This window comes from Magnolia sinica, chromosome 11, assembly GCF_029962835.1.
Source record: "Magnolia sinica isolate HGM2019 chromosome 11, MsV1, whole genome shotgun sequence".
Classification (NCBI taxonomy): domain Eukaryota; kingdom Viridiplantae; phylum Streptophyta; class Magnoliopsida; order Magnoliales; family Magnoliaceae; genus Magnolia; species Magnolia sinica.
The window spans coordinates 15,843,847-15,856,552 of NC_080583.1; the positions used below are offsets into that span (position 1 = coordinate 15,843,847).

Consider the following 12,706-nt stretch of genomic DNA (forward strand, 5'->3'; position numbering starts at 1 on the left):
TTTTTTTTTGGGGGATTTTTACCCCTAGTCGCTGGACAGTTTTAGTTTATTCTTTGATGTCATCGAAGGACCTTCAATGACATCGAAGGTTTCGCGCAGATTTTCTGCAAAAATGCAGATTTTGTGATTTTTTGTTTCCTATTCCGATTCTACTTCTTTCTAAAACTATATAAATGGTGTATACATACTAAGAGGGCATTCTAGGGTATTCTAAAAGGTTCCAAGTGTTTCTAAAAGGGTTCTAGGGTTTCAAGGGGTGGAGAAAAGGTGAGGTTTGAGGATTGCTCAAACCAGGTAAGTCCTTTATCTTTGTAATTTGTGCTTTCATAGTGGAATTTTCTGTCACTTTGTGCAGTGGTTTTTTCCCACAAGGGTTTTCCACGTTAAATCTCTGTGTTCTTTTGTGTTTGCTTGGCGCTCTTGGATTGCTATCCTAGATCTAGATCTGTGTGATTCCGCAGTAAAAATCCTAACAAACATCAGGTGAAAGATCTCGACCACCTGTTCTACTTCAATAATTTGGCTTCCTAGGGATCAGATCAATTCTCTCGCCTCTTTGACATGCATGTTCAACCTCATCAAACCATAGCCCAGAGAATTAATTATTGGACGAGCAAGCCCCATTTTTCGTTGAGAATAAAACTTTTTAAGAGCGTATCCCTCACATTTATTGTTTAGAAATTTTGCTTAGGATGCAATGCTTGTGGATTTGATGGAAAAGCTATTTCGGTTGAAGTTATTATTAGAAGGATATGTAGTTGGTTGCAAGAAACGGGCAAGAGAATGTTGGAGAAAGGGAGGGAAACACTTTTTGAGTGTATAGCTATTCAGTACCTAGGATTGCCATGGTTTGAGCCCTCGAAATATGAGAGAGTTCTTGTAATCAAGTGGTCCAGGCCAGAGCAAAACTGGTTAAAGCTCATTGTGGATGGATCTTCTAGAGGCAATCTTAGAGAGGGTAGAGGTAGAAGAATTTGTAGAAATCACTTGGGTCAAGTTATTTTCGCCTTCCACAACTCCTACTACCGGGTTTCTAATACCTACATGGAAGCCTAGGCTCTTGTGGATGTGTTAGAATTGTGTAGGCTTCTAGGGTTGTCGAACATCGTGGTGGAGATCGACTTTAGAATGACTGAAGAGACTGCTTGTAGTGTGGTTTCAGAGGAGGCTTTTAAGCCACAAATGGCTTTTCCCTCCAATATCTGATATTGCCTAGGCTCCTTACTCCATCTTAGGCACTCCGTGCAATTTAAGATTTTCAATATTTTGCATGAAGGAAATGTGGTTGCGGATGCTCTAGTTAGAATGGGAAGTAGCAGCTCACATAATTTGAGATACTTTTCTAGATTGGAAATCCCTACCTCGATGAGAGGCTTGATTACCCGGACAATGTAGGGATAGGTGTGATTAGAAGGGGTTAAAAGTTTTTTTTTTTTTTTTTTTTTGAATAGGGCTATGTTCTCCCCTTTGGTTTTTAGTTGGGGAGCCCCCTTTTCTTTTTGTGGCGCCTACCTAAATCGCTAGGCTATACATTTTGATCCATGGATATATATATATATATATATAGGCAGTCAAAAAAACGTAAAAAGGGAAAATGGAACTTAATGAAAGAGAAACTACTAAGCTATAATAGACAAAATAGCAATTATAGAAATTTATATCAGATTAAGAGAAAATCAACTTAATTATGCATTTGGAGGGATAAGATCCATCTCTCCGGATACCCACTTCACTGTCTAACAAGTCATCATTCTCATTCTTGCATACGGACATGGTGCTAATCCAGTTAATTCATGTGGATCAACTCACACTTCCTAGGCCATTATGCAAAAACCGCATTAAATTCCTAACCATCCAATCAATATAACAAAAATGGGCACTGAAGATTTTTTTTATTCGAAATATAGGTGCAGTTAATAATTTGATTCAGACCCATGATGGATTTCCAGTAGTCCGGGAAAATAAGTTTAATTATACCCATCTATCACTTAAAAAATTGATCGTTATAAATGGAAGGCTAAATTTTAATCACAAAGGATCATTTGATCAGAATGATTTTTTCTTGTTGCCCACAAAGTGTGGCGTAAAACTAATAGATAATCCATATTGATAGGTTATGTAATCTATGTTCCAATGCAACTAGCAACATTGCAACTTCACAATGCTCTAGGACAATAAAATAGGAATCAAATGACCTGAATGATAAAATAATGAAATATAGAAAAAATAAAAATAAAAAACATTTGAATGTACCAAATACCAAATTACAATATTATAGCATTTACATTCCACAACAGTACTAGTACCATAGATAATAATAAATAAATAAATAGCTTGATCCAATTTGATGTCTAACTGGTCAGTCAACTCAAAGGCTGGACTTGGTCTTTACTTGACTCGGTTGTTACATGACTTGATTTAAAGTTAATAGAGTTTGATGTTAAATATTTAAAATGTTTGGAAATAATAAAGTAATAAAACAATCAATTAGAATCCAACTACTTTTGGTGAGTTAGTTTCTCTTCCCACCACTTTTTATGACACAATAAAATCATAATTGGGTGGCTGTCTCAATCGAGTCAGGCCGAGTTGTATCAAGTTGATCGAGTTTTCTAGTCGACCCAACATATCTTGTGAAGTCCCAACTGAGTCGCGTTGTTGGTTAGTTCCCAAAAGACTTGGCTCGAAATCTCATTAAGTCATGTTGACTCAGTGAAGTTTTGAGTTGACCCCCCCATGTTTTAGAATTATGATTGGTACTTGCAATGCATTTTCGTGCAAGTAATTGTGAAATTTCCTCATGAATTTAGTAAATTTATTGTGATGAATTTCAACTACAATAAAATATATTATGATATTTTGAACACTGACAATACAATAATTTCTAATATGATTTGATGCATTTCAATATTTGAAGTACAGGAAATTATGAATTGATAAGTTCCTTACATGGTAGGATATATTTTGATATTTTGAACAATGATAATTAAAATACTATACACACCAAATTCGATATGATACATTGTGAGATTTTGAAACAATGACATTTATATTATTAATGTTTAGAATAATCTGTCAGGCATCAGTAAAACAATGGCTAAGGTGCAACCGTGGCTTAAGTTACATGAGTGATGTTCAAAGTAGCTTAAAATACCATCTCAATCTAACAACAAAAGGTTATCGAGCTCTAATATATAGGTAAACTTTCGATCCATCTTATCTAACCGTGTTCCTTTATGTATCAACATATCTATTGATACCAGTTTTTATCATTATATAGTGGTGATCATGACTTGGTCATTCCATATCTGGGCACCCAAGCATGGATCAGATCTTTAAATTTCTCCATCGTCAATGATTGGCGATCATGGTCTGTTGATGGCCAAATCGCTGGGTAAGCTTACATTTTAATTGGAACTACATTCATAGATCGATATTGAATTTGGTATGTGATTAGAGTATCTTTCTTTTTGTGTTGAGTTCTTAGATATACAAGGACATATTCAAACAATTTGACATTTGCGACTGTGAAGGCAAGATATTCTTTAATCTCAATTCTTTGAGTGGTCACACATGCAAAATAATAGATTTTCTCTGCTGCCATTGGATTGACTATACATGCCAACTTAGTGCAAGTCTGGGACACTCTAATCTTGCACCAAGTGGACTCCCATGTACAAATTCAATGGACCATCTAACCATGCTCGGCATTCTTCTTATACATGGCCTTGCTAGATTTACTTGATCTTTGGGCAAGGTCACCTACATGGGAAGGCACACTTGATGTGGGTCTAAAATGTTCCGCGCAGTTCCAAGTTGGTAAATATGGAAACATGGATGACATCTAATATTGTATTATCCATGTTATGTTTGCAGGGAGGGGGCCATACCGCTGCAGAGTACATGCCTAAGGAATGCCTTGCCATGGTACGACGATGGATTTCCTACAATCCTCTATAATTAATATGCATAATGGCATTCTAGAATGTTCTAATTTCCAACCTGACCGTTGGTTTCTATATCCCATCCAGTCAAGAGAAGCTCATATTTGATTGTTCTTACAAGATTGAAATGTAATGTTTAATGTCTATGCAATGATCACTATCTATAGTTGTAAAGTCTTATAGAGATATTCACACACCATAGAAACCAAAAGAAAAAGAACGAGATGATAAATAAAAGAACTTTAACTATAAATATATAATCTTTTGAGTTACCTTCTATTTTTTCTTGGTCATGTTGCTACATTATTAGTTGTTATAATGAAGTTCTAACAGAGTGAAAATATACATTTTTTAAAAAAAAACCATGATCCACCAGATAATCATTCAATAAACAGGATTTACAGCTTTTCAGGTAGGTCAAACAAAATGTACATAAGATTATGTGTGTGAACGCTATCTATGGGAGTAGCACAATCATCTCCTCAGCCTTCATGTTTTCATGGAGCATAGAAAGGGTGTGGTATTGACATAAGAACGATATATTAGACTAGGAATTGCTACTAGCCAATGAAGCACTAAATTTAAGGCCGGATAGACACCATAAAATTACTTGTGGGTTGGGGAATCATAAGACTCCCCAACTCGGGAGACTCATGTGGTCGGTTTGTGGTCGAAGATTCTGTGTAAGGGTTTAAATTGAAAAGGAATGGATTAGACACTATTTTTTCTTAGGCACAATTGTGTGGTCTCTACTATACATAATTTTGAGAATTTTTTGGGAATTAACCAAGCACTAGAGTATCATTACATTCAAAATTGGAGCTACGAAGAGCGTACACTCAATATCAGCCTAACCCATCAGAGTACGAGAAACGAAAAAGAAATTAATAAAATGTTGTGACTAAGATTGCATAGACTAGGCACTCAACATGAATCTTAATCATTGTCTAATAAAAAGAAATAAAGAAATGTGCAAAAAGTAAATGGAGGCTTGGATGAGATGTTAGAGGGAAAATGGAAGACCAAGTAATTATTGATAGAAGAGATGGCTTGATATCTCCGATTCTAACCCTACTTATATTCTATGATGGAACTTTCTCTTTTCCTCTCTCTCTCTCTCTCTCTCTCTCTCTCTCTCTCTCTCTCTCTCTCTCCTTGTTTTTTTCTTGCCTTTCATTTTCTTTTTTTCTCTCCTCTCCCTTTGGAGTTTTTCCACCTTTCTAATCTCACCCTAGTCCCCCTGGCTCTTTCTCCTCTTCTTTAAGTGAGATGGGTAAATTATTTTCAATGCCAACAGGAATTGGATTCTCGTTGATTGCCTATTAGGTTGTTCACTCATCCCGAGGCATCTTTTAGGTGCTAGGAGTTGTTGCGTTGACATCGGCTAAATTTGATAGCTGAAATTTATTGGCGGGAAATTGACCGTACTCGCCTCAAAGTTTGGGCAAATTACCTAGAAAGCTACGTCATTCCATATATTCTGAGAAGGGCCTGCTGACATGCTTCACAAAATTACTTGGACCAAATTGCCCTTATCCTTGTTTCAGTAGTTGTATGGTTTTCCAGGGAAGAAGAAGTTACGTGGTATTTAATGCCAAGAAAGTAATGTGTACAGAACCCTTTTTGCGTGCGGGCAAGGACCAAGCTCGTGGGGCCCACATTGATCTATGTGTATAATCCATGCCGCCCATCCTTTTTGCCGTGTCATTTTAACGGCTAGGGCCCAAATATCAACCTGATCCAAAGCTCGTGTGGGCCACATAATAGAAAACAATGGGGACAATGGAACCCACTGTTGAAACTTTCCAGGCTCACTCACTGTGATGTTTGTTAGAAGAGGACACTGCCCAAGTCAAGACTTCGGGGCATGCCGAGCAGGCCGACAAGGTGGACGGAATTGATCACCCCATTGTGGGCCTTAGGCTATTGTATCAATGGCTATCCTATCATTTGGTAGTAAAGGACGTAAACATGTAACAACTGCGACCCATATAACATGATAACTACAACCCATGACAACTACGACCTATGAGAACCAAGACCCATATAACATGAGAACCACGACCCTTACCACATTACAACCATGACCCTTACCGCATTACAACTACAACCCGGGTATGGGTCGTGGTTGCCATCGGGTAAGGTTCGTGGTTGTCATGAGATAAGGTTCGTGGTTGTCATGAGATAAGGTTCGTGGTTGTCATGAGATAAGGTTCGTGGTTGTCATGCTATACGAGTTGAAGTCTTCATTTTATAGGCCTTGGTAAGAACCATCTAGTGGGCCCTACATTGATGTATGTGAATAATCCATGCCTCCCATCCTTTTTATCGTGTCATTTTAGGGCTAGGTGGATGGATCGGATCACCCCATGTCAGGATTTTTTGGGCCCACGATGAGCTGGCTGACAATGTGGATGGATCGAATCACCCCGTTATGTACCTTAAGCTATGGTACCAATGGTTTGGTAGAAGAGGAAGTGAACATATTGAAAATCACGATCCATGCAACATGACAACCACGACCCATATAACATGACAATTACGACCCATGCAAACGACCCATATGGGCCCACATTGATGTGTGTGTATAATCTATGCCGCCCATCCTTTTTTGTTAGGTCATTTTAGGGGTAGGGTCTAATATCAACCACGACCCTTTATGGATAAAAACCATGATCCATTGTGCATGTGAACCACGACCCTTTATATGGATCGTGGTTGTCATGTAAAAAGGGCGAGGTTGTCATATTATATGGGCCGTGGTTGTGAAGTTATGTAGGTCGTGGTTGTCATGTTATATGGGTTGTGGTTGTCATAGGTCGTAGTTGCCAAGTTATATGGGTCATGGTTGTCATGTTATATGCGTCGTGATTGTCATGGGTCGTAGTTGTCATGTTTTATGGGCCGTGGTTGTCAAGATTTTTTGGGCCCACGGCGAGCTAGCCAACAAGGTAGATGGATCGGATCACCCCATTGTGGGCCTTAAACTATAGTACCAATGGTTTGATAGAATAGAAAGTGAACACATTGAAAACCACGATCCATTCAACATGACAACCACGACCCATATAACATGGCAACTACGACCCAATTAAGCCACGACCCAAATGGGCACACATTGATGTATGTGAATAATCCATGCTGCCCATTCTTTTTGTTGTGTCATTTTAGGGGTATGGTCAAATATCAACCACAACCCTTTGTGGATGAAAACCACGATCCATTGTGCATGTGAACCACGACCCTTTATATAGATCGTGGTTGTCATGTAGCAAGGGTCGAGGTTGTCATATTATATGGGTCGTGGTTGTGAAGTTATATGGATCATGGTTGTATGTGAATAATCCATGCCGCCCATCCTTTTTGCAGTGTCATCTTAGGGGTAGGGCACAAATATCAGCCTTATCCCGCGCTCGTGTGGGCCTCAAAATAGAAAATATTGGTGATTGTTTAAACTTTCCAGGCTCACTGTGATGTTTGTTAGAAGTGGACACTGCCCAAGTCAAGACTTTTTGGGCCCATGACAAGCTGGCCGACAAGGTGGATGGCTCAGATTGCTCCATTGTGGGCCATAAGCCATGGTACCAAAGGTTTAGTAGAAGAGGAAGTGAACACGTTGCAAACCACGATCCAAGCAAAATAACAACCACGACCCATGCACATGACAACTATGACCCATGCAAACCATGAGCCAAATGGGCCCACATTGATGTATGTGTATAATCCATGCTGCCTATCCTTTTTGCAGTGTCATTTTAGGGGTAGGGCACAAATATCATCTTGATCCCACGCTCATGTGGGCCACAAAATAGAAAATATTGGTGATTGTTTAAACCTTCCAGGCTCACTATGATGTTTGTTAGAAGTGGACACTGCCCAAGTCAGGACTTTTTGGGCCCACGACAAGCTAGATGGCTCACATTACTCCATTGTGGGCCATAAGCCATGGTACCAAAGGTTTAGTAGAAGAGGAAGTGAACCGTTGCAAACCACAATCCATGCAACATGACAACCACAATCCATGCACTTGACAACTGCGACCCATGCAAACCACGAGCCAAATGGGCCCACATTGATGTATGTGTATAATCCATGCCGCCCATCCTTTTTGCAGTGTCATTTTAGGGTAGGGCACAAATATCAGCCGGATCTCACGCTCGTGTGGGCCACAAAATCGAAAGTATTGGTGATTGTTTAAACTTTCCAGGCTCACTGTGATGTTTGTTAGAAGTGGACACTGCCCAAGTCAAGACTTTTTGGGCCCACGACGAGCTAGCCGACAAGGTGGATAGCTCAGATTACTCCATTGTGGCCCATAAGCTATGGTACCAAAGGTTTAATAGAAGAGGAAGTGAACACGTTGCAAACCACGATCCATGCAACATGACAACCACGATCCATGCACATGACAATTATGAGCCATGCAAACCATGACCCAAATGGGCCTACATTGATGTGTGTGTATAATCCATGCTGCCCATCCATTTTGCAGTGTCATTTTAGGGGTAGGGCACAAATACTGATCTAGCGCTCGTGTGGGCCACAAAATAGAAAATATTAGTGATTGTTTAAACTTTCCAGGCTCACCTTGATGCTTGTTAGAAGTAGACACTATCCATTTTAGGACTTTTTGGGCCCACGACGAGCAGGCCGACAAGGTATATGGATCAGATCACCCCATTTTGGGACCATTTACGTCGTGGTTTGCATGGGTCATAGTTTTCATGTTGCATGGGCCACGGTTGTCATGTTACATGGATCATGGTTTGCAACGTGTTCACTTCCTCTTCTACCAAACCATTGGTACCATAGCTTATGGCCCACAATGGGGTGATCTGATCCATCCACCTTGTCGGCTAACTTGTCGTAGGCCTAAAAAGTCCTATCATGGGCAATGTCCACTTCTAACAAACATCATAGCGAGCGAGGAAAGTTTCAACAGTCACCAATATTTTCTATTTTGTGGCCCACACGAACGCTGGACTAGGCTGATATTTGTGCCCTGCCCATAAAATGACACGACAAAAGGGATGGGTGGCATATATTATACACATACATCAATGTGGGCCCATTTAGGTTGTGGTTTGCATGGGTCGTAGTTGTCATGTGCATGGATCATGGTTGCCATGTTCGATGGATCGTGGTTTGCAACGTGTTCACTTCCTCTTCTACCAAACTATTGGTACCATAGCTTATGGCCCACAATGGGGTGATCCGATCCATCCACCGTGTCGGCCAACTTTTCGTGGGCCCAAAAAGTCCTGACTTGGATAGTGTCCACTTCTAACAAACATCACAATGAGCGTGAAAAGTTTCAACAGTCACCAATATTTTCTATTTTGTAGCCAACACGAGCGCTGGATCAGGCTAATATTTGTGCACTGATCATAAAATGACACGACAAAATGGATGGGTGGCATAGATTATACACATACATCAATTTGGGCCCATTTGGATCGTGGTTTGCATGGGTCGAAGTTGTCAAGTGCATGGATCGTGGTTGTCATGTTGCATGGATCATGGTTTGCAACGTGTTCACTTCCTCTTCTACTAAACCTTTGGTACCATAGCTTACGGCCCACAATGGAGTAGTCTGAGCCATCCACCTTGTCAGCCAGCTTGTTGTGGGCCCAAAAAGTCCTGACTTGGGTAGTGTCCACTTCTAACAAACATCGCAGTGAGCTTGGAAAGTTTAAACAATCACTAATACTTTCTATTTTGTGGCCCACACGAGCGCGAGATCAGGCTGATATTTGTGCCCTACCACTAAAATGACATTGCAAAAAGGATGGGCGGCATGGATTATACACATACATCAATGTGGGCCCATTTGGGTCGTGGTTTGCATGGATTGTGGTTGTCATGTGCATGGATTGTGGTTGCCATGTTGCATGGATAGAGGTTTGCAACGTGTTCACTTCCTCTTATACTAAACCTTTGGCGCCATGGCTTATGGCCCCACGATGGAGTAATTTGAGCCATCCACCTTGTCGGCCAGCTTGTCGTGGGCCAAAAAAGTCCTGACTTGGGTAGTGTCCACTTCTAACAAACATCACAGTGAGCCTGGAAAGTTTAAACAATCACCAATATTTTCTATTTTGTGGCCCACACGAGCGCTGGATTAGGCTGATATTTGTGCCCTACCCCTAAAATGACACTGCAAAAAGGATGGGCAGCATGGATTATTCACATACAACCACAACTCATATAATATGATAACCACAACCCATATAACTTTACAACTACAACCCATATAATATGACAACCTTGACCCTTGCTACATGACAACCATGATCCATATAAAGGGTCGTGGTTTACATGCACAATGGATCGTGGTTTTCATCCACAAGGGTTCGTGTTTGATATTTGACCCTACCCTTAAAATGACATGACAAAAAGGATGGGCGGCATGCATTATTCACATACATCAATGTGCGCCCATTTGGGTCATGGTTTGCATGGGTCGTAGTTGCCATGTTATATGGGTCGTGGTTGTCACGTTGAATGGATCGTGGTTTTCAACGTGTTCACTTCCTTTTCTACCAAACCATTTGTACCATAGTTTAAGGCCCACAATGGGATGATCCGATCCATCCACCTTGTTGGCCAGCTCGCCGTGGGCCCAAAAAATCCTGATAGCCACGACCCATATAACATGACAACTACGACCCATGACAGTCATGACCCATATAACATGACAACCACAACCCATATAACTTGGCAACTATATCCCATGACAACCATGACCCTTATAACATGACAACCACGACTCATATAACATGATAACCATGGCCCATATAATATGACAACCTCAACCTTGCTACATGACAACCACGATCCATATAAAGGGTCGTGGTTCACATGCACAATGGATCGTGGTTTTTATCCACAAAGGGTCGTGGTTGATATTTGACCCTACCCCTAAAATGACCCAACAAAAAAGGATGGGCGGCATTGATTATATACATGCATCAATGTGGGCCCATATGGGTCATTGTTTGCATGGGTCGACGTAGTTGTCATGTTATATGGGTCGTGGTTGTCATGTTGCATGGATCGTGGTTTTCAACATGTTCACTTCCTCTTATACCAAACCATTGGTACCATAGCTTAAGGCCCACAATGGGGTGATCCGATCCACCCACATTGTCAGCCAGCTCATCGTGGGCCCAAAAAATCCTGACGTGGGGTGATCAGATCCATCCACTTAGCCCTAAAATGACACGACAAAAAGGATGGGCGACATGGATTATTCACATACATCAATGTAGGCCCCACTAGATGGTCCTTGCCAAGGCCCATAAAATGAAGACTTCGACCCGTATAGCACGACAACCACGGACCTTACCTCATGACAACCACGACCCTTACCTCATGACAACCACGACCCATACCTGGGTCGTGGTTGTAATGCGGTAAAGGTCATGGTTGTAATGTGGTAAGAGTCATAGTAGTCATGGGCCGTGGTTCTGTTGTTATATGGGTCATGGTTCTCATGGGTCGTAGTTATCATGTTATATGAGTCGTAGTTCGCATGTTATATGGGTCGCAGTTGTTACATGTTCACGTCCTTTACTACCAAATGAAAGGATAACCATTGATATAATAGCCTAAGGCCCACAATGGGTGATCCATTCCGTCCACCTTGTCGGCCTACTCAGCATGGGCCCAAAAAATTCCTCTTCTAAAAAACATCATAGTGAGTGAGCCTGGAAAGTTTCAACATTAAGTTCCATTGTTTCCATTGTTTTTTATTATGTGGCCCACACGAGCTTTGGATCAGGCTGATATTTGGGCCCTAGCCGTTAAAATGACGTGGCAAAAAGAATCGGCGGCATGGATTATACACATACATCAATGTGGGCCCCACGAGCTTGGTCCTTGCCTGCATGCAAAAATGGGTTCCGTACACATCACTTTTTTGGCATTAAATACGACGTAACTTCTTCTTCCCTGGAAAACCGTACAACTACTAAAACAAGGAAAAGGGCATTTTGGTCCAAGTAATTTTCATAAGCATGTCATAAGGCCTTCTTAAACTATATGGAATGACGTAGCTTTCTAGGTAATTTGCTCAAACACTTGGAGGCGAGTACTGTCAATTTCCCTTTATTGGCTCACTGTTGACACATTTGATGTACTTCTTGCGTTAGTTGGTAGTGTTGAACGGTGATCGTGTAGCCTTTTGTAATTTGTGTTACGAAAAGATCGAATCGTTATGATCTAAAATTGGAGAAGAAGGCGACCTTTAAAGGCAGATTCACAGCCGAGGCCTCTTTCTTCGAACGCATCACACTGGATGGTCCAAATTGACCCAAAGAACCTTTAAAATAGTAAAAATCAGTGGTTTATATTACTTCACCTGGTGGCTTTCTGCAGAAACACGTTCGATTATTTACCACACGTTGTTGCATGAAACATCGAGGAACCGTGTTGTTTTCGGTTTGGTTTGAATCCGATTAGGATTTTAAGATATATTTGATTTATATTCAATGGTGTGAATCCATTTAGAGCCAAGGTTTCTATTTTACTGTGTTGAAGAAAATCAGCGAAAGGAGACTTCTCGTGAGCAGCTTTCTGTTGTACAAAGATCTGCGTGGCTTGGTTCAAACGGTTGAGATGTATGTGCTTAAACGGTTGAGATGAATGGAGAGATCCCTTCTTGGATTCTGAAAGAATCCATTCCAAATAGGATAGAAAGAAACTGAAGTTTCTATTTAAAAATACAGTCCAGCAGCGGCTAACAATAACGGCTGGAACTT

General features: G+C 40.8%; 1 protein-coding gene across 1 annotated transcript in view; it reads left to right on the forward strand.

Moving 5' to 3' along the window:
* LOC131218030 (serine carboxypeptidase-like 18) overlaps positions 1-3,960 on the forward strand; it is a 158,766-nt gene extending 154,806 nt beyond the window's left edge. The window contains exons 24-27 of the mRNA XM_058212711.1: positions 3,080-3,198; positions 3,281-3,394; positions 3,488-3,533; positions 3,877-3,960. Of these exons, the coding sequence (XP_058068694.1) occupies positions 3,080-3,198; positions 3,281-3,394; positions 3,488-3,533; positions 3,877-3,960 (363 nt within the window). The remainder of the gene's footprint in view (positions 1-3,079; positions 3,199-3,280; positions 3,395-3,487; positions 3,534-3,876) is intronic.
* The last annotated feature ends 8,746 nt before the right edge of the window (positions 3,961-12,706 follow it).